At 31.3% G+C, this 27,252-nt stretch overlaps 3 protein-coding genes across 3 annotated transcripts; 1 reads left to right on the forward strand and 2 right to left on the reverse strand.

Annotated features, from left to right (window-relative positions):
* Positions 1 to 3,873, reverse strand: LOC105138445 (receptor-like protein kinase 2). Its single transcript, XM_011044514.1, has 2 exons — positions 1,007 to 3,873; positions 1 to 663 (listed from the first exon to the last, which is right to left on the reverse strand). Exons 1-2 carry the CDS (start codon positions 3,813 to 3,815, stop codon positions 221 to 223), a joined length of 3,252 nt encoding a protein of 1,083 aa, XP_011042816.1. The 5' UTR covers positions 3,816 to 3,873; the 3' UTR covers positions 1 to 220.
* Positions 3,874 to 11,439: 7,566 nt separating this feature from the next.
* On the forward strand, positions 11,440 to 13,089 carry LOC105138446 (uncharacterized). Its single transcript, XM_011044516.1, has 3 exons — positions 11,440 to 11,897; positions 12,287 to 12,404; positions 12,588 to 13,089. Exons 1-3 carry the CDS (start codon positions 11,481 to 11,483, stop codon positions 12,680 to 12,682), a joined length of 630 nt encoding a protein of 209 aa, XP_011042818.1. The 5' UTR covers positions 11,440 to 11,480; the 3' UTR covers positions 12,683 to 13,089.
* A 4,083-nt stretch (positions 13,090 to 17,172) lies between these two features.
* LOC105138447 (dof zinc finger protein DOF1.2-like) lies at positions 17,173 to 18,358 on the reverse strand. Its single transcript, XM_011044517.1, has one exon. It carries the CDS (start codon positions 18,226 to 18,228, stop codon positions 17,326 to 17,328), a length of 903 nt encoding a protein of 300 aa, XP_011042819.1. The 5' UTR covers positions 18,229 to 18,358; the 3' UTR covers positions 17,173 to 17,325.
* Positions 18,359 to 27,252: the final 8,894 nt, after the last annotated feature.

A 27,252-nucleotide genomic window follows, 5' to 3' on the forward strand; every position in this document is an offset into this window, starting at 1 on the left:
TAGAACAACAATCTTTTACTCATAGCCTCGTCTTCTCTTTAGAAAGATGGCAATATGAACAGGGAACGCGCTCACTAATTGAATGAAGCCAAACTTGAATTAGGTAAAATAAACAGAACTTGTAGCCCTGGTGGTACTGCATATATCAATCTATACAAATTATTTTGTAGTTTGAAAAATAATCAATGAACTGAATGCAAGATTTTACAGAGCTACGGATTTATGAAGGTGGTCTAATTAGAGGTTCAGATGATCTGGAGAAACTAGAGGAGTGAACTGCTGCTTTTGGATTGGAAGTCGCTTCCATGCCACGATAGTTTGGTTTTTCAAAATCCTCATTTACATGTCTTATCTCCTTCAACATCGCTGTTACATCTTTCATGGTGGGTCGTTCTTCTGGTGAAGGGTTCACACACAAGAGGGCCACCCCAAGCACCTGAAGCATTTCTTGGAGTTGTGTACCTGATCGCAAAAGAAGTTGCGGGTCTAGGATTGTTGTCAATTCTGTTCTTTCTCGGAGTGCCTTGCTAACCCATGTGACAATGTGGACACCTTCAGGGATCCGGTCATCAGTAGGTTCTTTCCCTGTTAAAACCTCTAGGAGCACTACACCATAGCTGTACACATCACTTTTCTCTGTGATTCTCAGACGGTATCCATATTCTGCATTCACACATGGAAGGATGGTTACGTTTCGGAGTTACTGAATGCAGTGCAAATTCAGAATTTGTGACCTTTGAAATGTATTTAACATGTGAGCCCTAGCAAAGATGAGGAGTATCGGAATCCAATTATATTTTTCCAGGGATGATTTGAGTTCAAAAGAAAACCATTTGCGAAACTGATGCTAGAATTCTTCTGTAAAAGAAACCGTTAATTTTTCTTCTTGAAAAAGAAAATTAATATGAAGGTTGGGGACGTTACCAACAGCGTTTGAATTACTTTTTCCTGTGAAAAAATGTTGATAAACTAAACTACTGAAAACGGAAGTGCTCGTTATATTCACCTGGGGCAATGTATCCATAGGAACCTGCAACTACATTAGAAACTCTTGAACATTCTTCAGAATCAACAAGCTTTGCCAGCCCAAAATCTGCAAGAAAAGCTTCAGACTGTGGTCCAACCAAGATGTTATTAGTCTTGATGTCACGATGTACGATTGGAGGAATACAATCATGATGAAGATAAGCCAAGCCATGAGCTGCCCCCAGTATTATGTTGTATCTTGTATCCCAATCCAAGAATACCTTCTCATGGAGTAATCCAGCCAAACTCCCCTTGCTGATGTAGTCAAACAAGAGCAACCTAGTTTTTCCGTTGTTACAGCATCCTAGAAGCCTCACTATATTTTTATGCCGTATTGATCCAAGAGCTCTAACCTCGGCAGAAAACAAGTCTCTCTCTGGAACCTCACCATTCTTCAGCGGCCAGAACTTTTTCACAGCAATGACCTGTTTCATTGGAGTCTCGACACGATAAACCACGCCTGAAACACCCTTCCCAACAATGTTTGAATCTGAGAGCTTTGTCACAATATCATTTACAGAGAAGTTAAGCTTTTGAAATGGGGTGATATCCCACTCCAAATTGTCCTCTTCATCTTTCCTCCCGAAAGCAGCTCCACGAATTCTGGTAAAAAGAAGTCCTCCAAGAAGCACAATCAACAAGGTCACTGTTACGCTGAGAAGAGTGCACACAACAAGGTTTCTGGTGGAGTACTTGCCATGGTCACTTCCATCCATGTGACACTTGTTTCTGTTAATGCAGAGCTCTTGATTGCCAGCATATGCGGAGGCAGGGAGATCATGGAAGAGCTTGGTATCAGGAAGCAAACCTGAAAAGTTGTTGTGCGAGACATTGAGAGAAACAAGATTGTCAAGACTGCCTAAGACTGTCAGCGTTCCTGTGAGCATGTTGTGCGAGAGATCTAGGTTGGCAAGATTTGAGAGATTCGCGAAGCTTTCAGGAATAGAGCCCGTTAGAGAATTCCTACTCAAATTCAAGAGGATGTCTAGCCCTTGCAATCCACCTATCTCATCTGGGATTGAACCAGTGAATCTGTTGCTGCTCATATCTAACAGCTGCAGATCCCTACACAGGCCAAGTGACTTCGGGATAGAACCAGTAATGTAGTTTTCACTGATTACCAGTTTGTTTAAGGATGTAAGCATGCCAAAGTTATCAGGTACGGATCCTGCTATAGAGTTCTTGGAAAGGTCTAACACGTTTAGACCAACAAGAAACTCGATAGATGTGGGAATGGTTCCATGGAGCCTATTGCTGTGCAAATCAACCATTTCTAGCTGAGTGCAGTTACCAATCTCTGGAGGGATTTCTCCAGTAAATTGATTATCTGACAATTCGAGGAAGCTCAATCTATGTAAGAGACCTATTTCTGGGGGAAGTTGACCAGTAAAGTTGTTTGATCCTAATCGTAAACGGATCAAACCAATGCAATTACCAAGATCTGGTGGGATTTCACCTGATAATCCATTTGATATCAGAAGCAATTGACTTAAGTTCTTGAGATGGAACAGAGAATGTGGAATTGAGCCAGTAAGGAAATTGTGTGAAAGATCCAATGCTTGAAGTTTCTCACATTTGGCTAGTTCCGCAGGGATGCTTTCATGGAGCTGGTTCTGCCATGCAAAAAAAATTAAAAGCTCCTTCAGTTGGCCAATGGCAGGTGGAATCTCGCCAGTGAATCTGTTGTTATCCAGTTCAAGCTGCTTCAGGCCGAAAAAGTTGCCAACAAAAGGCGGGATTTCTCCTGTAAGGTAATTGTCTGATAAAAGAAGCTCCTCCAATGCATTCAAATTGGCAAGAGACCCTGGAATCTGACCACTTAGAGAATTCATCGAGAGATCAATAACTTCCAAAGCCAAACAATTGCCTAGAGCATCTGGAATGCTCCCGGTTAGATTGTTCTGCCATAACAACAACCTCTTGAGATTTGTCAACAAAGCCAATTCATCAGGAATCCTGCCTGAAATTTGGTTTCCGTAAAGATAGAGATGCTCCATCGCTGAGCAGTTGCCAATATCTGCTGGAATGCTGCCTGTAAGTTTAGCTGTGTAGACCGAAAGAGTCTCAAGATGCTTCAGTTCTCCTAAAATACTTGGAATCTGTCCTGAAATCCCAGTATCTGCAAGACCCAAAAACGAGAGTTCTTTGCAGTTGGATATCTGCATTGGGATTTCGCCATAAATTCCCGGGTTACCACCTGCTCGAAAGGTCTTCAAAGCTAACAATTGGCCTATTTCTGCAGGAATCTTTCCGGAGAGCTGGTTATCAAACAGTTCCAGCTGTCTAAGCCTTGAACAGTTTCCTATTTCTTTTGGAATCTCACCATGCAATGAATTTGTATTCAGAGCAAGTAACTTCAATTGAGATAGTCTCCCAATTTCTGCTGGGATGTCTCCAGTCAAAGAATTGAAACTGAGGTCTAAGGTGCTCAGCGAGGACAGGTTTCCTATCGACGGTGGAATTTCTCCACTGAGATTTGCATTTGAAAGGACGAGAGTTGTGAGATGGTTAAAGGAGAGTAGCTGGGTAGGGAAGCTGGTAGGCAGGTTGATGGAAGTGATTGTTATTCCCGAGACAAAACCATTACTAGAACATCTAACATAATCCCATTTGCATGGATTTTTGTGGCTTGGATCCCATGTTGAGAAGAAAGTAGTTGAAAGAGAAGAATTAAACGTTGAAAGCCATGAAAGTAGACAATGACCTTCTTGGTTCAAGGCAGAGATGGCTGGAAAGATAGAGATGTTAAGAAACAAGAGAAAAATGGTGATTGCGTTGCTTGACATCATGAGGTTAGTACTCCCTGCTACTGTGCAATCTCATTTAATTATAGCACACCAGTCTCTCAAATTCTTGTTTGTGTTCTTTTATGACCGTGGAGTATTAAAATGCCCTTGCTTTATTCCACATTTACTCACTGTCTGTAGACTAGAGATCCTCTGCTGTTCTAATGATAACTCAATGTGTTTGTAATTTTGTATTGGAGGGATGGATACAGATACAGTACAATTCTAGCTTCCAGAATATGTTTTGGGCCTTCTTGCTTGTCTTTCTCCAAATTTTACTGTGTAAGTGTAATTTGAAATAATATACATTACATAGAATTATTTAATAGATAATTTTTTAATATTCACCAACTCTATTCTAATTAATAAAATTAAATATAAAATAATGTTAATTTGTATAAATTTCATTCTAACTCGAAAAAAGAAACCTTGCTTAATAATTTAATCCCTTACCTTAAACAATTTCACAAGTGTTAATCTTGAACACCATCTATGAAAAACCTGGTACTTTGAGACACTTCAAATTTTATTTAGTTCCATGATGCTGCATGACAACAGGATGCTAAATGGAATCTTAATCTAGAAACATGTTCATCAGATAGATTTAAGGAGTGAAAATGATGTCATTGTATTATATATGCACTCGTATTCTTTGAAGTTTTTGTCATAAATTATGGTGAAAATAACTTGAAAAGTTAAACAAGACATTTCTGTGATTAAGACTACATAAGTCGATCATTTCGCTTGCACGTACCTTAATTTTATTTCATTAGAATTGATTCTTACATCGGCCCAGGGATCGGTGAAGTTCATATCTAAATAAAATACATGGTGATCATGTCTGTTAAAATTTCCTTATATGTGCAGGATAAATGTCTGATATCAGATTTTCATTTTCAGTGGTTCTCGTACAATGATTGTTCATCCTTTTGAGTTAAGATGCACTTACAATACAGATTGTGAAAGGGACAAGCAGCAAAAGGAGGTGGACACCACAACCTCTTCTGAAATATAATTATATGTGGTAAGCTCTCCATGTCAGTTTGTATGGGATTAAAAAAGAAAAGGTGTTCGGATCCTCGCCTCATTCCGACAGAACCTATGTCTCTTTCCGTGCATGAACCTTCTCATGGACCTAATGGCTTAATAACAGAGAAGGTAGCTCGACTTCGGTGTCCTTCGCCCTCATTTGTTGGTGCAATATTTGCAAACTGCCTCCCTCGTTTGTTAATCAGCTCTTCATTTTAATTGATTTATGGCCTTAATGCTTTTGTGCTGATACCTAATTCTCCCGTGGACATTGCTTGTTTAAATTTCCAATAATCTTGGGTGTAAAGCTTGCCTTACGTCTTCTCTTTATTTCCCATGCGTTATCGTCATGGTAACATTGCACTGGGGATGAATAAAAATTACAGTTTGGGCTGCAATTCGTTTAATTGGAGAGTCAATTCATGCCATCGCCTCACTCATTAAAGCTAGCTATGGTGTGCCACTTGAACATCTTATAATTATTGGTTGTCTCGTCATAATTATAAATGTGATCAGAGCGTGGATCTATGTGGAAACGTACCATAATCTGGAAACTGTGGAAATTATCTCTTTTTTGGACCCCTCGAAGAAAATAAATTGCTTCCTGCTATCTTAATGACTTTGTATATGAGTCAATCCAATGTCTGCCCGACAATGACAGCGGTCATGTGAAAAATATAATCTTGATCTACCAGTCTTCTACAATTATATAGATCCTCAAAACTTAAAAAATTTATATTTTTTATCAAAAAATTTTATGTTAAAAAACATCAATTAAACCTCCTGCATTATCAAATTATCAGATTAATATATACACCAATACACCATAATATCCAAAAACACTTCTTTAATATATTAATTATCAAATTCCCAATTAAAAATAATAAAAATGAGAGATACTTACATGTTTCTTCAAATCCTTTTTAAAACTCAAAAGATTAAGTTTAGATAGAGCTGAATTTCTTGGTATTGTTGAAAGAAAAGTCATAGCAGGGAAGGAAAAGAGAAGAAAAGAAAAACAAATTATCTGGCAAAAATTCTCTTTAAATATATAAATTAGATTGTGTTCTTAGATTTGAGCTAGATTAGGATTCGGATCTAATGAGCTAAAACATGTATCTTAAATGGAAAGAGAAAAATAGATTCAAGTGATCAATAGTATATAAAGTCTTTTTTGGAGTTCCGAATAAGTTCATCGTTCAATCATGAAATCCCGATGATAACACCTCCTCGTCAAAAGCGGATTTGTTCATTTTAAAATCTCAGGATACTTAGGGACATCAGTCTGGTTAATTGAAGTAATTTACTTATGATCATAACCTTTAAAGATGACAGCGACGACGACAAGGACTGATTCCTATTACAAATTTACAAGAACGTTGCTTTAGATATCTATTCCATTCAATATTTGTTTGCTTCCAACAGAAGAGAAGTTACTGAATAACTTCTTGGAATTTATGGATGCTGCTCAAGATCTTCAAATATTTGTTTTTCAAAATAGTGTCAAAATAAACGAAAATGCGTTGTGCCCTTCATTTGTAATATAACCTAAGCAAATCTTTTCTGCTATCAATTTATGGATAAGTTTGCAGGGGAAACCACAATGAACATCGTAACTTCCAACTACCAAATCTTTGCTAGATATATGTCGCATAATTTAGCTCCAAAATCAAGCGATGGCCCAACAAGAAGACATGAAGGGAAATAACTTAGAAATATAAGAGAACAAACAAATGAAAAAAGGAGGAGGAAAAGGAACTCTCATTCATGTGGGTCTTGCATATATAGATGTCTAGTGACCTGATTTGAAGAAGGAAAGTAAGCTAGATTAATTAATTGTGAAAGGATAATATGGCTCATGGCTGGAATAAGTTTTCGGTTCAAAAATATGGCTGGAATAAGCCGTGGAAGGTGGGGCAAGCGATCCCTCCCAACCATCGCTAGTGGTCTAACTATTTTTGCCGTATTTTATTATTTGGATTGGTGCTTTGATACGACCCATCATTTTTTTCCGGAGAAATTTATCGGATTTTTTTTTTTTAAAAGGGAAAAGTAGAAATAGCAACACTAATATATATCGAAGAAGGTTTACTGTATAATAAAATAATTATTTCAGATCTTATATAAAACAATTATACTATTTTTTAATTCTGTAACGACACTTTGGAAGAGGGAAATGGCAATTTGTTATTTATTTAAGAAAGAATACGAATTTGATTTATAAATGAAAGTAAAAATAACAAAAATAATAATATAAAATAAATATGATTACATGATGAGTAATTTGAACTTGGGGTCGCCTCTACAGAGGAGCTATAATATCAATACAACTAGAACTTGTAAATTGCACCTGAAAAAAGTAGGAAATTATAGGACAATAATTGAGCATCTAGACACCAAAAGTAAAAATAAATAAAAAATAAAAAATAAAAAATAAAAAATAAAAAATCTGTGAACGAAATAAAGTGTCCCAGCCAGTGAAATGCATCAGGGTCCAGTCCTTCTAAGCAAAACTCTAAAATGCATGGTAAATTTATTGTAGTATAATATAATTTAACGTGGATTGCTATAAAAAATTTATATTTACGTTCCTTGTTGGGAAAAAATGAAAGGTTGGGATATAAAGGAATTTTTTTTTTATTGATGAACTAGTCATTAAAAGATTGAATAAGAATATTGTTATTTTTATAAATTATTTTATACAATAAAAATGCTTTTTTACCCCTAAGATCAACGGAATCTAAACCCCTTAAACAATGAGTTTTTTTTTTTTACTTTACACGAACTTTAAATTAAATAAAATATTTCATTGCTATTAGATAAGATAAAATAGCTTTTATGCCTTCAAGGATGTTTTTGTATTTTTATATTAGTTTATTTGTTATTTCCTAAGTTATGAGAGGTATTTTTTAGTAATTTAACATTTATTTTTAATATTAATTTTTAAAAAAGATACTAGTGTGTTTTTTCAAGTGTCGTTGTATTGGTGACATCTGTGATCTTTCAATGAGATGTGCGACGCCATCATTTCTTATAAAATAACTTTTTGTCGTGTCATATGAAGCGCTTTCACGTGCTCTTGTTTTTAATGTGGAGCGTGTCGGTGGTAGTTTGATGATTTGTCATCGATAATTGTTTCTTTTTTTTTTTCTTCCTATTTTTTTCTCTCTTCTAGTTAAAGTGAATATTTGTCCTTTTCTTTTGGTTTTTCAATTTTAGTATTTATGTTTAATTGCTTATTTTCATCCTTCACCGTTTTATAAATTTTTTTTATGTTTTCAATTTAGTTCTTAAATTACAATTTGTCATATATTATTTTTGTCAATTTAGTCCTTATTCATTTAATTTTTCTTTTTTATCTATGGATCTTTTGTTAAATTTTTATTAACATTCAATTTCATCCTTCAATCAAACTTTATTTTTTTTTTAATTATTTATCCTTCATTCTTTTGATTTGTCTTTTTTACTTTTTTTAATTGTTTTTTTCTTCCTGATTTAACCCTGTAATTTATTTTTTAAATGCCCTTAAATTTATTTTTGGTTTTGATTTCCACCCTTATTTTTTAATTAATTTATTTATGTGGTTGGATTTTTTTTTTCCCATATACATCCTTCAGTATTTGATTTATTTGAGATTGAACTTTAAGGTTATTCATTTGTGATCCTTCTAGTTTAATAACATGGGTCACACATTTTAAGTGTTAATATGGTTATTATTTTTTTTCTCATTATATTTTGTGATTTTATCATCTATATTATTTAAAAAAAATTATTTTGTGGTTACCTTCATTTTTTTTTTGTCAGCTTATCTCCATCTCATTATTTAAATCATGAGTTTTGCAAGTTGTTTTTGAATAAAGGTTTTTTTTAAAAAAAAAGATATTTTGTTTTTGTGTTTAATTTTTGCTGATTTTTTATTTTATTTTATACAAGTATGCTTTGTTTTGTACAAAAAATAATTATTTTGAAATAATATTTCTTATATGTTCGGTCATGCATATTGTTTTTCCTTTCTTTTATTCACTCTATTTTATCTATGTTTTTATTTCTATTATATTTTATTGATTTTAATAAATAAATTTAGTGGATACAAACAGATAAATGTCTCATTTTATGAAATTAAATATCTTAATCTATGTCCATCTTTTTTTTAGTTATTATTAACAATTTTATTTATTTATTTACATAGATAATTATTAGTTGTTTGGATAAATTTTTCAATTTATACTTATAATTTATATTTTGTAAAAAAATATTAAAATAATCTATATAATCAATATTGTTTTTAGAAGGAAAAATTACGACCCACTATAAAACGCATATCAAATCAACTTTTTAGTTGCTATATAATTAATATTTTTTTCACCTTTATTTTTTAGATTATTTTGTGTAATTGATTTTTTTTTCTTGATTTATCTTTTGACATTTGATTTGTTTGAGAGTTGACTTCATAAGATCTTATTGCTTTGCATATGTTTTTTTTAATATTTTTAAAGATGTTATGCTAATTCATTTAGAATCCTTTTTTGGATTTTATACAAATGAAGTTTATTTTTTAAAATAAAAAAATATTTATTTTTAAATAATATTGCTGATGTGTTTGACCTTTCATAATATGTTTTTTCAAAGATGAATTTATTTAGTCAATTTTATTTGTGTTTAGTTTTTAAGTCATGAATTTTTTAAGTTGTGAATTTATTTTTTTATTGATTTCAATAAATAAATTTAGTAAACACAATCAAGTGAATGTCTCATTTTATGTGATTGAATATATTGATTTACATTCATCTCTTAATCTTATCAATTTCTCTTTTGGTTATTGTTAATGATTTTTTTCCTATTTATTTATATAAATAATTATTAATTTACTTAATGAGATAATAGAATAGGCTTTTCAATTTATATTTTAAATTTTTTATGTTAAAAAATACATTGAAGCAACCTATATAGCCAGTATTTTTTTTGAAAAAAATCATGACCTCCGGCGAAGCACGAGTTAAATGGCTAGTGCATATACTAAGACACCAATTGTTTTTACAATGCAAAAATATTTTTGAAAAAACTTTAAATTTTTTTTTCAAAATTTTTTTTTAGTGTATTTAGATTATATTGATGTGCTAGTATTTATTTTTAAAAAAAAATATTATTTTAATGTATTATTAGATAAAATATATTTTAAAAAGCAACCATTACCATAATATTAAATATTTTATGAGTGAGAAAACATGGGTATGAATTAGGCAATTCAAGAGCATAATGATTTTTCTTGTTCAAACATATTCAATATGGTGATGGTGTTGTTGCAACTAGATATTGTGTGTTTGACATAGTAGTAATTTTTGTAATTATGGTTTTTAAAAAATATTTTTAAATATAATTTAAATAAATGTATATTTAGTTTAATCATTGTGAGATGAATTTTTACATGTAAAATAATAATAATAAACAGATCTTCAATGAAAAACATGTTATTTTAGTTTTTATAAAACCAGAATTTACAAAGCAATTTTGTATTGGATACAATGCAAAAAACAGTAGCTATTTATCTGAGCAAACAATTTTTTTTGTTGGATAAAAAAGCAGAAGCTACAATCTCTTGGTGTTATACGTCTGGGGCCATGATACAAGTTGTAATACTCACAACACATGCAAGTAATAACAGTAAACAGATCAATCAGAAGGAGTGCTTCCAGAGCTGGCAGCAGTCAGGGAACTTCTGTTGATCTAAATCACAGATCAAGGGAGTTGCAGGGAAGTGGCAGCAGTACAGACGTTTTCGTCAACTATAAATGTGTTTTCAGCGTATCTACTTGCATTTTCGACTCGTGGCCTTGTATCACTTTACTTATTTGTGTTATGATCTCTGGAAGTTCTAAGTTCGAACAAATATTTGTGTAGAATCCACAACTCGAATATATCAAATATCAAAGATAAGATTAGAAGGCAGCACGTGCTAAGCCCCGAAACTATATCCTTATGGGCTTGACTACTCCTGTACGTGTTTAAACCAAATTAACCGTGGCTGCTAGCTTCTTTTTCTAGTGCGAGATTCAGGCCTTGGGGCCCCGGGTTGTTCTTACAGAAAGATGGATGGTGCTTCTTCTTCTTTTTTCTTTTTTTCTTTTCACCCTTTGTCAAGGTGATTTTACACGTTGTGAAAAAGAGATTCCGAGTAACATCTTGTCCCCCATTATGACATCACTTCACCAGTGTATATTAAGCTCATTACCCTCACAAAGCTTGTAATAGAAAGTGGTGTTGTAAACTTAGAGAGTGGCATCATCGTTTCCCTATTGTTTGGACCTTGGTGTACGCATGGAATATGATATATAAAAAGCAATTCTGATTTCATCTTATGTTTTATATATATGTACTCACCAAACGCATCCTAATTGTACAATCGTGATACATGCTAATCTTTGACTTTCTCTGTTTGCGTTGCTATTACACCTATTTTCTCATGCCGAAAGAAAAGGCATAGCATCTGCTTTGCCTCACTAGCAATCTTGGAATGCCGCGGTGCTAGATGCCAAGACCCTCAATCAAGCGATAAAAGAAATGACATTTACTTCCATTTCCCTCTATATATATCTCTATCTGTCCGAGCTTGTCGTAAATCTTCAGCTCTTACACTGAGTCATGGCATCTATGATTCATTACAATTTAGGTGCTGGCATTAGTCTTACAAAAACCCTGAATAGCAAATTTTCTGCAGTCCAGCCAAATAATATTGCTAATGCAAGGCATTTGAGCAACCTAGCAGTCACCAGTAATGTCCATTCTCCTATCCCCAAGTTCACATTTCCTCAACAATCATTAGCAACAAAAAGGCAACTAAATGTTGCAGCAAAGAGCAAACAGGATCAATGGAAACTGCAGTGCAGTGACTGTACACCTGGTTTCACATCGGATTTCTTTGATGATATTGGCATCCTGATCCACAGGTTCTTCTATGCCATCAATTCGAGAAACGACGAACAATTACTGGAGGATGTTCTCTCGTATGACTGCGTGTTTAAGGACTTAATTTTTCAGATTGCTTTCGATGGAGAACAGGTCAGTACATTTTAGTACAACATCTTTTCTCCAAGCTGTTCGTTTTCTCGATGTGACAATGTACCAGATATTTGCCTCAAATACTCAGTCAAGATTTATTGTAGAAATTTAATGCAAGTATATCAAGTAATTCACAACGAATATAATACCGACGGTTCAATATTTTAATATGTAGAAGATTTTCACTATGTTGTAAATATTCTGCTGTATTTACTCTGCAATATTTCTTTCATTCTTTAGCTCTTGATCATGGGCACTAATTAAGCTTGTATTTTGTATCTACAGACCTAAATGAATTGAGTCAAAAAAAGTCTCGCAATCTATTTTTTTTTACTTGCAATATATCACAACATCCCTGAATGTTAACAGTTTAGGCTGGGCATTTACAGAGTATCATACAATTTCTTCGGAAGGTAATGAAGGCAATGGGGCCTCATATTCGTTTCAAGATTGAAAGGGTGCAACCTAGGAATGAATTGCAGGCTGCAACTGCTTTCTTGCATCTAGGTGAACGCCACGGCCACAAGCTCTTTTCAATTACTCAAATTCAATAGTTAGATTTTACCATTATTAATTAGATACAACAGCTTTTCTTTTACCTTGACCTCTTGGAAATATATCTATATCTAATTATCTATATGTGCGCGCGTAAGCTAGATTCAACTGTTAAACTATTTTGTTCCTTTTCAGAGTGGAATAATCAAGTTATACCCTTCACCAGATTTTGCACTGACTTTGAATGCGAGTTTGGCCAAAAACCCTTGATCAGGTGCGCAATAATTTGATTGAAATATTTTTTTTTTACTCCATGTTTTAGTATAATGGTAATCTGTATCAATTAATCTGGAAGGAAGGGCTCTTATTGTTTGAATTGAATTTCTCGATGGTCTCAAGGAACAGCTGATCGATTTATAAACTGATCAGAACTAGTAATCTTGAAGGAGATTTCACTTCATAAGCACGGATATAATTTTAAGATGGGTCGGAAAGAATGCCGAGAAATGGACGAGATCCATTTGTTCTCCAATGGCCAAGATAAAATGGGCCGTCCAAGCAAACATAAGAGAGCAAATGAAATAGTCCCATCATCTCTACTTGCATGTTTTTTTTTCCCTCTCTAAATTCTAAGTTCAAAAAAAAAAAACTCAGGTGATTAAGAACTTTTACGCGTTAATTAAAGATTTTCAACTGACCAAGGAAGACTATGAACATGTGTAGTGAAATCACAGTAGTGAAAGAACAAGGCGAAGTCGTAGATGTTAACATTATGCTGGTATGAGCAGTTGATCATTTTTTACTTCCTCATAATTTCTCCATTCTCTTTGCATATGTACAATCACACGCGTGTATAGCTGCGTTTCTTATGTTGTTTCTTATGTAAATTCGCAGAAACTTTTGAAGGCAGCAAGTACCATATTTGACATGTTCCCAGATCAAACCAGGAGTAAGCAGAAGTTCTTTGATGGGATAAACACAAATTATCATTATTTATACTCTTTCGAAGATTTTTTTCAATTTATATGCTTCAATTTTCTTACATTTATTCCAAATACTAATGACATGTTACAGTACTTGTTTAAATACTCTTGAAAAACATGTTACCGGAATACTTAATCAATACTAATTTTTAAAGGTTCAGAAAACTAAATAGCAAAAAAAATGAAGGCTGAATTAATATCAAGATATTGTCATAAAAAATATAATTTTTCACAAAAATATCCTCCAAAACACCCTTTTTTGTACGAGAAATATTCTTACTACTTTTAAATTCACTCCCTCAATAGTAAGACGATTTTGGATTAAAAAAAAAAGGTTATCCCTATGTTTCAAACTTTTGAATTAGTTTATATTTCTTTAATATTTTAAAAGGGTTATTATAATGACTAATTTCTCATAATTTCTTTTGCAGAGCTGCTATCGGAATTGAACGAATAATAAAGATGGTTTTGGAGATATTTGGAGGATATTCGAAGTTATTTAACTCGATATGGATCCATTATCTTGCCGTGATCTACATGCAGTGGCAGATTCAAGATATCAAATTCGGAAGAACCGTGTATTATATAATCCACTGGATTGTCGGTTAAATTAATCTACTGTAAGAATAAACAAATTAAGTAATATGTGTCACTAGAGGATAATTTTCTAGTTGCTTGAAAGATTTTATTTGATTGTGTGGTGCAAGAGGGATATTTGTTTTCTTCAGAATTTTTTAAATTATTTCATATTTTTCGATTTTGCACATGCTATTTTTTAAATGAAAACTAAATATTTGTTCCGAAAAATAGGTAAGTATATACGCTAGATTAAACGACGTGCCATTTTTCATTTACCTTTACAAAATCTAGTTCGTAAATATTTATGTTGCAAATCGCATAGCATATGCTATACAGTAATACGTTTTTGTAAAATTCTTGACATGTACCGTCTGAAAATTGGAAAATCTTTAATAGCAGACTAAATTGAAGAATTATAATACTTCGGGGAGAAGTTTTTTAATTTGAATAACTGCTTTGATAACTAATTTTTTTGCCAACTAATCTTATGTTTATCAAAAAAAGAATTGACAAAAGATGTTAATTCTAGTTAATTTAGCTCATAAAATCACTTGATGCTTTGCCAAATAACCTTATCTAATTACGATTACATTTTACCCGACTATCTATAGGTATAAGATTTTCTGAGTGGGGGTATATATATATAACCCATGTTTTGCTTAAAAAACATCAAAAGTGACAATTGAAAAACTTATATATACATCTAATAAATTAAATAAATTAAAAATTATATATGTTAATATCATTAACAATAAATAAAAATAAAAATTAGATATAAACCAAGATATTTGACATTGCAATTCTAATCTTTGACAAGATTGTGTTTTATGACTTTGTTCACGAAAATCAACTTTTTATTTAATTAAATGATAATAAAAATAGATACACATGAAATTTATTAAATAAAATAAAAGGTAAAAAAAATATTATACAAGTTTACACATATTTAAAATATTATTTAAAAATAAATAATTTTTAATTTATTAAAATAATTTTTTTATATAAAACATAAAAAAATTATAGATGAATTAGAACAATTTATCAAAAAATTAAATGCATACAAAATAACTAAAACATAATTATTATTTAAAAGAGGCTAGATTAACAAAATAAAAGAAAGAATGCATATTAATTTAAATATAAATTTAAAAATTATTTTGATAAAACACATTTTAAAAAAAAATTAATTAAAAAATATTTATATATAAAAAAAGCTAGTCATTGTTAGGCCTAGCACATCTAGTAAGGGCTTACTTGCAAAAGCAAGACCACGTGCTTGCAAAAGTAGGACCATGTGCTTGAACTCTTAATTTTTATTTTATTTGTAATGAGATATATATTTGCTTTAATTATTTTTAAAATAAAAATTAGTTAAATGACATATTGTTTGATATGACTTAGTTTCTAGCCATCAAAGTAGATAAAAAGTATGGGGAGAAATTTTTTAGATCTAAAATTTAATTTTTTAAAATATCTTTTACTTATAACATATAGAAAATATCATAAATAACTTGATAAACTTATTTATAATTTTAATAAATAAAAAAAAAATTATCTCAAAATTTAAAATTAAAAATTACCAAGCTCATATATTTACTCGTATTATTGCTGGATTCTAGTGGCTTCCTCTCATCACTCTTAAACCAAGGAGGAAAAAATAATGCAAATAGAGTTTGATGTGAAAATTAATTTTACTCTTAGATTTAAAAATCTAAAGGAAGCAATATTTATAATTTGAATGTATAGAGATTACAATTAATATTTCATCCAAACTTTTTTAAAATCACTCATTCCCTTGTGTTTTGCATTCTAATATCATATATTTTAATTTTAATTTTTTTCAAGACTTATAATTTAGTTCAATAAAGATCAAATTAAAATAAAAAATACCGTAAATAATTGGATAAGAGTGTCATGTGAGGTAACCACTGTGCATTTTTCATAGTGAATTCCCCACGTATCTTAGATTTATAGTTAATTTATAAAATCAATATACCAAATATTATTAGCACCAAGAAAAAAATGATGAATGGAACACAAGAACAGAGAACAACAGGGACTCGAAAACACGAACCCCAACACCAAGATACCATGGAACTAAAGATTATACAGAAAACCAGTACCCAATATAATCAAAACAAATCAGCATCATTTCTCAATACTCCACCAATTCCAACAGGATCTGGTTTATCCAAGGAGGATATATCTTTTGATTAATACATTTAATTATACTATCAGCAGAACCCACAACTCACAGAACCGAGCCAAATCTTTCAAATAGAATAGTTTACAAGATGATGATCAACTGATTCCTTCAATATTAAAAAAAGGGCAATAGATTGGAGAAACAAGAAGAATGCCTCTGTGAAGAAGATATATACGCAGCTAGATCTTTCCAAAAACCAATGAACTTTTAACTGAACTTGTTTATATTTTTAGGTAAGAGATGGAGTTGTTTAATATTTTACTGTGATAGTCAAATTCAGTCCGACTTTTCCTTCCTTCTAAGTTCTAACATTATTAACTAAGTATGAATGTAAAAAACTAAGAATCAAAAAAGAATTTTGATTGACATAGGGGAAAATGATTTGAAAATTATTTCTGCTAAATAATATAGGCAATCGCTTATTTTTGCTGCGGAAATGCATTTTTCTTCATCGGCCCGTTTCTAGTGTATTTTTTTGGCCCAATTGACTTGAGATCTGCACTAGTTTAGGATATGATTTCTGCTGGGGCAATGCTTTTCTGTTTTTCCTCTGTCCATTTTCTGGAGTGTATTATTTTCTCAGCCCAATCGACCTTGAGATATTACCTGGTCTAGGACATGAGTTATCGGGTTAATAGTTAACTTAATTTTATGATTTGTTTAAAATAATATTGTCTTAATATTTTTTTAAATATTGATTTTGACTTGAATAGATCCATCCGGGTCAACAAGTAAAAAATCTAACTTGTAAAATCACATTAATTTAATCAGGTCAATGTAAAAATGAAACCTAATCTTTAAAATAAAACCCAGTCTAAATAAGATTTTGGGTCAACTCCTCAGGCTTTAGTAACTGTGCATGTACGGTTCTCCTTAAGCCACGTATAAATGATTCCTCCATGTAGGATACAATGCTGGTTTAATTATAGAACTCTACTTTTCGAACTCTCGTTTTGACACTGCAAAATCTTTTTCGTCGTCCATTACAGCCAAATCAATAACAAAGAGAAAACAAAGTAAATATCTCTAATATCTTTTCATTTCATTCTCACATGCCATAATCTTTCATTTTCATGGGTATTTAACAGTAAATCTTGCTTCTGTAAAGAAGAACAAGATCATAAAATACAAAATCGAAAAAGGTTAATATATAGTAAAGTATGTATCAAGGTCTTGGATAAACCTCAAACCCCGAGAGATCAAAAGAACTCCAATTATTGTCGCTGGTAAAATTGGCTGAAATCTTTAGACGATCATCCACTGAAAATGAATCAAAATCTTGCAATTGTACCATGGGTTGCCAATTAGGAACATTAGGCAAGGTTGCATCATCTGACCACAAAGCATCTTGCACAATTTCATCGATCAGTAAATTTTGCAACCCAAATGCATTCATGTCTTGACTTTCCATGAGTTCTTGAAATCTCTCCTCTTCAAATTGTTGCTTCTCTCCTACAAGCACCTGAGATCTCCCTTCAAGTAAATTGGATTCTTGGGCCAGATCAGATCGCTTCAGGCTTTCCATCATCGGATCATTTTGGTAGCTGTCTGATATTGGGGTTGAAGAATTCGATATATTAACCAACTCACTGCCCTCATCACGCAATTCTTCACCAATAAACTCGGGCCCATAACTCAAGTCTTGATTCAAGAACTTAGAGAAAACAGCAGCTAGATCAATATCGGAGCCGTTGGCTCCATCTTGTTGAGCCACTGAGTCTTTATTCGAGGAACAAGCTAATGTCTCATTAGCCCTACTATAATCAAGCGAAACAGAAGCACGTTCATTCTGCAAGATCTTAGAGGACCGCGCTCTGCGATACTTGCGACAACCACCACCTACAGGAACATTTCTTAGCGACCCTCCTTTAGTCCAATACCTTCTACAACCCTTACAAAAATACCTAGGCTGTGACAAGCTGTAGTTGTTGTAGTAGCAGAATTTCGTGTTCGGAGAAGCACAACGAGGGCAATTTGGAGCAACTTCGATTTTGGATTTCCATTTTCTCTCCATTGGCAATGGCCTAGGAGGGCATTGAAACATCATCTGGTCACCAGCAGAGTACATGCTCGTAAGCAGTACTGTATATCTCTTTTTTGTTTGATCTGGTTAGAGATATGGAAGGAAAGGGAGAGATTTGGGGTGATATAAGAGGATGTGTATTGGTGTGATATTGTGTGAGAGTTAGTGCAAGCGCATGTGTGTGGGGACTAGAAATATGGCGTTTGGGTGTTGCAGCATGATTTTGATTGATACAAACGTGGGCGGTTGCGAGCCGTTTGGGTTAAGGAAGGTAGGGTTCATGTGTGTGCTTGTGTGGTCCTGGTTACAGTGAGCTGTCTCATTGAAGCTCTATTGCCTCACATGGCAGTTCCTCATTGGCCACATCAAGATGGTGATTGAAATCGACAAGTCAAAGCTTGTTATAATTTAACATTGTCCTTTTCTGACTCTGAGAGTTTAAATGACCAATATGTCCTTATGTGTCGTGGATTGTAGTTTTTCTTTATGGAATGGAGTGGGTGTCTGGTAAGGAATCGAGATTTTATTAATAAAAAATATATAAAAAATATTTTTATTTTTTTAATTTTAACACTAATATATTAAAATTATAAATAAATATTTGAAAATACATTAATTTAATATTTCTGAATAAAAATAATTTGTAAAGCACTAAAGCAACTTTGTCTTGAGAGTATAAATTAGATTTAAACAAATCGATTGTGAAAATGGAGTAATTCTATTCTAGTTGTAAAATTCTTTGAAAAAAAAAATAGAAAGAGAGAGAATAAAATGCTTGTGACGATGATAATGTAATAAATCCATCTTTGAAAGAAAAAAAGGACTTAGAAAAGGCCTTTCTTTCCCGTAACCAAAATCAATTATAAATGCTTATTTATCACTAATTAGTTATTATCAACTATGGATATATTCTAAATTGCTATTGTATGTATATTATGCAATTCATTTTTATATAATAAAGATGAAAATAAATATTTTTTTCTTTCCTTTATTATAATTATAATTATTTTTATTTGTGGACATAAAATATAATAATTATAATTATCTTTATCTTTATCTATTTGATCATTTATTTGAAATTAGCATTTATGGTATTAATGTTCTCATTATATTGTTAAATCCAAAACAATTATCTAAAAAGTGACCGGTGATAAGAACTTAGCATCCAGAATTTTCATGTTAATTGTTTGAAAATATGTTGTGACTAAGACATGTACAGTTTGGTAATTTAAAGATTTTGCACGATGGACTCGACAGAGTGAACCTTCTCATGGGGATTTTACCAAAATAAAATAAATAAATAACACAAGGGAATGAATTAGTTAATTAAACTAAATTAAGAGAAAGCGTCAAGGTCACGCTTGTTGCATTGCCATTGCACGTGCATAATCGGGTTACGTGGCATGCCTTCCTTCCCTTCAATTCCTCGGTTAAGGTCCTTACTTATTATTTTTCTTATCGTAAGCAACCAAATTAGTCGATAATCATGGTCTACATCTCGGGTTGCGGATCATGATAGCCACGCGTCAGTTCTCGATTCCCGTTAATAAATCCCTCCAATTTCAAAGTCAACGTGCCTCTTGGGCTCAACGCCAAGAACAAGCGATCAAGTGCGATGCACACTCTTTTTTGTACGGTAAACTAATGCAGAATTGCTATAGAGAATTCATATTTTCTATTAACATTCTTTTGGAATTTTGTGAAGATTAATGTGCTTGTTTTAAAAGAGAGTAATATTTTAATTTAAAAAATCACATTAAAAAAGAAAAGGTAAAATTTTCTATTTAAATTTAATATTTTTCTATATAAATCAAGAAATTTTTATAGTATATAGAAAATAAGTAATAACATCCTATTAATATCAATTTATGGATACAAGACAAAGATAAAAATATAAAATTAAAATAATTTTATTATTTTTTATGACTATGAATTTTTTGTTATATTTTTTTAAAATATAACTAATATGATGTTATCATTTACCTCCTTATGCATTATAAAACTTTTCTTCTAAATCATTGAAACAAAACTAATTTCTTAAACTTATATTTAGTTTTAAACATATTTTAGAGGTTTTATATTTTTATAATATTTTTTAAAATTAAAAAAAGTCAATAATAAAATATTTTCCTTTTATATACATGTATTTCCTACAATTTAAAACATTAAAATTATTTTTACATCTTCATGTTTAATTACCGTCATAAATTCATTTTTTTAATTATAAATATAATATAAGATATTTTTTTGAGCTAATAAATAAAATCTTTTCCTGTAATTTTAAATCTGAATAAAATTAAATTAAAATTCATAATAAGATTATCATGAATATAAATTATGGTCTTGATTTTTAATTTTAAATTGATATAATCTTGACATGTTTTTTTATTTTTTATAAAAAAATTCTTTATTTTCAATAAATGAACATGTTTTCTAATTTTTTATTGAAAAAATTATTTCTATTACTAAATAGACTCAATCAATTTTACAAATATAAAAATCTATGAATAGTGAAATGTAGAGTGTAGTATGATTGATAGATATCTTATACTGAAAATAAAATAAAATAGGATACTTATATATAAGATAAGATGGGTCTATAATTCATCAGTCTAGATTTTTTAATTGAAGATGATGTTTATATATATATATTCTTAATTTACCTCGTCAGGAACGAGTAGTATCTCTTGCTGAGGGAAAAGCAGTGGACGGAGACGTCAGTTACATGCATACGCAGATCTCCAATTGAATTTGCTCATAACCATGGAAGGTGTTGATATTATTTTAGGAGTAAGAGTCACTCTTCATTTGTGTAATCATTTTTTATTGAGTATCATGATGACATTGAAGAAGGAGAATTGGGAGGTCTTTGCCATAATATTGTTAAATATTTACGCTAGCAACTCTCACATTGCAGACCTTTATTAGTATTGTTTTTTAATTAAAAATATATTTATTTTTGTGTTTCAAAAAATATTTTTTATTAATTTTTTATTTTAAATTAATTCTTTTTAATTTTTTTTTTCATGTATTGATATTAAAAATAATTTTTAATAAAAAAAATATTTTAAAAACAACAACGATAATATTAAACGAGATTAAAGAATCGGGCTACGCAATGTACGTGGTTTTAGCTTTACTGAGATGTCATTTTCCAAAAACACGATAAGGTCTCATTTCTCCTTGTAGCTACAAGGATTCACCAACGCACACCGCCCAGCAATACTTTCCACTAGCACTAAAACAAAGACTCCTCCAATGAAGTAGTATATAGACACACCCCTTACCTTATTCCGTTTTCCTCCAAGATTACCGCCGCCGCCAACTGCAACCAGAAAACGTCATCACTGACACAGAAACAAATTAAAGGAAAATGCACCGATCAGGTAGGGTCTGATATCGAGAGAGCATTAGGATCACGTGGGAGGTTTCGCGTCACTTTCATAAATGATCATATCCATATGAAATCAAATTAATTCGCAGAAATAATATGTACATATAGCATGGGTTAACAAATTGAAAAGCTGCTAGCTTCCACGACTCGTTTTCTTCTGATTTTTGGTAGCATGTTGAATGTGTGGGTACATGGCTCTACAGCCCTAATTAACACTCTGCATTGAGCATCATGTTCAATGTGCCCCGGTAACAAGGTCTAGGAAAATCAAAGACACGTGCGTGGAGCTCGCCTGATATAATATATGGTTTATACATATTAGTTTACGAGGGTATCAAACCAGATTATAGAGCAAGATTTGGTAAGTAATGGTCAACAAATTGAAATTCATTTATCAACATATTTGTTTCTTCCACTTAAATTTATTTTAAAAAAATTTTAGTTGCTTTGATAGGTATGATTGCCACAGCTCGTCATTAATAAATCTTTTAATAAATAGAATAGATATTCAAATGAATTTCTTTGAGTAAAACAAGGAATCTTTTTTGAACATTGGAATGATTAACAATGATAAGATTTTAGAATATCTTTTTGTTTTTTTTTAATTAAGCATATCATTTAATAAAATTAGAAATACGGAGCATCAAAAATAAACGAAATAGCTCATCAGGTAGAATATAGGATTGAAAATTCTCATGTCACCAAATCACTTCCTAATAGACTTGATTTTTGTTGAGTTAGATTGAAATTTATTTTTAAATGAGTTCATGTCATGATTTTAACTTTAAAAATTCATAGGATTTTGACAGGCATTTCAAAAACAAAGAAAAAAAGTATCACTAATTTTTTTTAATTATGGATAAGATAGGGGGTAAATTCATATGTAATTGACTTAGATAGAGTAGTGAAAAAAAATTAGGTTTTTAAATATTGGTTTATGAGGGTTAATTTATTGGGACCCATAATTTCATACATTCATTTTTGAGATTGGCTTTATCGAAGATTTTTCAAAATATTTGCTTCCATAGACCGCAAATCATTGCTCTTTGTTGGTTAAAGTTATCTTTCTGGTTTCCGCTTGAGGAAATTAAAGGAAGAGATTGGCAGTTTTGTCGCTCTTTCATGTGATCGCGCTATTACTTGACAAAATATTCATACAACAGGGTTTTTTTTTTTATTTAAAAAAAGAGAAGAAAAAAAGAGAAGAAAAATGGTCTATATTGGGATCATGTCATATGATCCTTGAGCATTAATGTTGTGAAATTTATGAAAAAATACAAGATTTAACATAGTTCAACAACATATTTATACATAAGAAGTAATGAACTTTTATTTTACTATATGTTAATCTAGGATTACATAATATATATTTATAATAGATATTAAATCACGCTAAAAATATTGATAATTTCCGCTCTGCTCAGTACGCTCTACTCTCACATCTGCCTATAAACTATAACAATTCAGATCAACCAAGAAAAATTTCCTGGATCAAGATTAATTTGTATACCATCTTGATCAAGATTCAAGAGCTTAATTATTGAGTCATAGCACAATTCCTGGATACTCACGAAATTGGTGCTTTCGCCATGATGGGCTGTTGTGATTAGCAGGCTCAGAAACAAAGAGAGTTGGGCTTCAGTTTCCCCTATAGTTGACATCATATATATTTTGAAGCCAGGCCCATTTGGCTATCATAAATGTTATGTGGTCGGATAGCTTATTGCAGAATTTTTTAAATATCATTCCTTGGTCTCTGACGGTAAGAATTTTTAAATTAAGTTGTTTAACTTTTCAGATTGAAAATTGATTTTAATAAAAAATATTAAATATATATTATATTTTACTTTAAAAAGCAAGGCATGTAAAATGATATCTTTTAGATTTTAAATGAAAGATTGTTTATTTTTATTAAAAAGACATAATTAACTTATAGTATAGTTTACACTAATAACCTTAAATATTTTAAGATCAAACTTTTTTTCCCTCGAGAAGAATCTCAAAATGGGCCAGAAATTAAAGAAGAACATGAAATATCAAGTACGGATTTTGTTTGTGATATGAATTTTAATTAAAATTATCTAGTAATTCTCTTTACATAAAAAACATATAATATTTTTATTCTTGTTTTTTATTCATCAGGAGCTTCCATGGATCTTGGGCTATACAATGAAAGGTAGCCATCGATCTCTGTCACATACTAATCAAATAAATTATAGTCACTAGGGCTGAACGTACTTCATAGGAAATTATCAAGAACACAGCCGCCCTGCTTAAGATTCTTGTTTCTTTCTTACTTGTGTTTTTTTTTTTTAATGATATTTGTATGTTGTTCAAAAGAAGAACTCCATTTCTTAAAAACTCTATAAATAATTGTTATCACGCAAGCCGATCGATGGATCTCACATGAGGTTAAAGTGATTATATTTTTGTCATGAGAATAAAAGATTTATCCGGTTCACACGATTATAAAAGATTTATCCGGTTCACACGATTACCAGATACCTAGTATTTACGAATAACCAAATATTAATTAGTAATAACATTACAAAAAAAAAACTTGGAGAATTATATGGAAGGTTCTTTTCTAGGTATCAGAACACTAGTGGTTGAATATGGAGATGCTTCACCTTTTACTTCCAATGGGCAACGAGCCAAAGGCTAAATCATTGAAATGAAATTAACGAGACAAATAACAAATACAGAAAATGACAGATTACCAAACACCTCTATAAAAAAGGGCAGAAATTAGAATGGCTGTACGTAGTTGGAACGCTGATTTTTATCATCAAATATAGGAAAAAATCACTTAATATTTTGTTATAGTAATATTAAAAATAAATTTTAAAAATAAAAAATATATTATTATAATTTATTTTTAAATAAAAATTATTTTTAAAAACAACCACTACAATAATTACGACTATAACTAGCTTTAAATAAGCATGAGGTCCTTGTAAGATGAATGAGAACTCCATTGCAGGCGAGAAGCTTGGTAAAAAAAATATTCCAATTTTGACTGCTTTAAATTTGTATGGTGGGGCAGCCAAGTGATCTGGAAGGAATGGAGCACCAATTTGCTATATCTTTGTAATCCTAATCCTAATTGTGTTATCGACTGGCACTTAAGAGGATCAGATTAATTGGCGTAATTTTTGTAATATATATATTATTTTATTTTATTTATTAAGGCTATAATAATATTTTTAATTTAGTCTATATATAATCTTTTTATATTTAAATTAAAATAATAACCTTGAATAAAGTGATTAATAAAAACACTACTAAGTCAAATCTCAAAATAAAATTAATTTTAGAGAATTAAATTTAAAAAATAAAAATTGGGGAACCAAAAAAAGACATTGCAAATCAGCCTCTAAATGGTAGCAAACAAAAGTGACTCCATCTTTTTTCAAACTTGTAATTGAATTCTCGAAGCTCTAATTCTTATAATTTAATAAAATAAAATTTTATTTTTTCAAATTAAACAACAAAATATTTTCCAAATAGTACAATGCCTAGTGCACAGACATAAAAACAAATCATTATGACCACTTTTATAAAAAAAAAACAATGTTAAATAATTAAATTAAAAACAAAATAAGTTGAGAGATCAAAATGGAAAAAATTGCACAGAAATAGAAAGAAAAATATTGTATTGTATGAACCCATATTATTTTCTCATAGATATAATAAAACAACATGCTTTTTAGATTTTTTATTATTATTATTTTACCTTAATTGTCCTTCCTACCGAGAGAAAGATATAATTAACTAAATTATACACATCCTGTTTTTCAGACTACCGACTGTAGAAATATTTTTCTATATAAGTTTGATGCTTAAATAAAAGGCGTCCTCTGGTAGTCAAGTTAATGCTGTAATCATAAGTTGCGCGAGGATATTGATTTGCATGTGTATAGTGAGTTGAAATGATTTTATTATATATGTGAAATGCGTGTGACAAGCAATAAAGTGAGACTGTCATGGGTTCGAAAGGTTTAATTATTGGTATTTTTTGTTTAATTTAATTTATTTTTATGCACTGTTTACAAATTAACAAAACCTTACTTGTTCATAAAAAATAAAAAAACGAATGTAAATTGTACAACTTATAAGTTCTTGGGAGCGACGAAACGAGACACTACTCAACTTAAATTTGTGAGTGAGAGCGTCCCATATTCGAATCCAATGGCCTCTCATATACAAAAAGCTAGTGTCTCAAGGATGATTCTGGAAAGAAATAGTGGAATTTAGCTCAACTTAAATTTTGAAAGTTTTCATATGCCATTAACGAAGGACCAATTTGAAAATCAGGAGTTTTCTTTAGGACCAAATAGTGAGTCACGGCATGTGACTGGTTATTCTTTTTTTAGATTAACGTGGGTGTCTGGGCCAGCTTGCGCGCACCACGACTAATCTCACGGGCCCTGAAGTTAACGACCATGTAAGTTTCCAGTGACCATCGTATGAGCAACCAAGGACTCGAACCTGAGATTACAGAGGGAGTAAACCCTTTGATCCCAAGTCTTTACCATTTGACTACTACCTAGATGGTTATGTGACTGGTTATTCTTAACTGCATTAATGGGTCATTTACATGCATGCTACTATGAGACTAATAATCCAATATATTATAGAGAGACATATACAACCGCTTTGTTGTTGATTTCTTTTTTTTTTTATTTATCAATAAAATATATTCATCAATAAAAAAACAAATATATTTATTTATAAAAATTAATTTAATCAAACGATGTGATGTAAAAATATTTATGATAAAGTATCTCTAACAAATCTATGAATTTTAAAACAAGAAACAATTGAAGAGAAAGGGCATATAGTCAGCCAAGTTCGTTTATTGGAAAATTAGGCACCTAAATGCCCCTGCATGAACCAATAAACACACAACTAAAACACACGTGCTTGTACTTGACGTGGAGTGCTTTTTGTTTGTTTGTTTTTTTTTTAAATATTTATGGCATAATTATTTTATTATAATATTTATTTAATTGTTAAAATTTACATGGATATGCTTAGTTTAGGAATCTTAATAAGCCATCGTGAGTTTATAGGCTTTCAAAAGTTTTTTTTGAAGTAGTCGTCCGCGACCATGATGTTTACATACAACAATGAATAAACTTGCTCATGGTCATTAATTTTAGGGCTTACCTGATGTTAATCTAAAAAAAATAATAAATAAACTTGCACAGCCATTCACATTTTGGTGCGCTCCACTAGTGCCCACAGCCGTTATCTCCTTATATGAGAACCTTGAGACGAGACAGCTATATATGGTGCCAAGCTCACACCATAAGTAGGTTACGACCCAGTAATAATCCGAGGAAAGTTGGATTGTTCGTCTTTCCTGTAAAGTTAATGAACCCCTCTGTAAAAAGGTTTTATGTAGCTGTTCGAACATTTGGATCCCCACCCCTGTTCTACTTTACTCCTAGATTGCTTACATGGACATGCACATCCACGTCACTGAGGCGTGGTCTCACTTGTCAAATGACTCCTTCCACGTCTGACATCCCTTTCAGGAAAAACCTTGGACACGTTCAAACATCAATGGCACCACGAAACCGGCCACTTCTTAGTTGAAAATCACTACAGAAGTAGCCAATCTTTACTTTTGTCATCTTCCAATGGTATTTAATAAATCCCATTATTTA

The sequence above is a fragment of the Populus euphratica genome, unplaced genomic scaffold (genome assembly GCF_000495115.2).
Source record: "Populus euphratica unplaced genomic scaffold, PopEup_1.0 scaffold181.1, whole genome shotgun sequence".
NCBI classification, from domain to species: Eukaryota; Viridiplantae; Streptophyta; class Magnoliopsida; order Malpighiales; family Salicaceae; genus Populus; species Populus euphratica.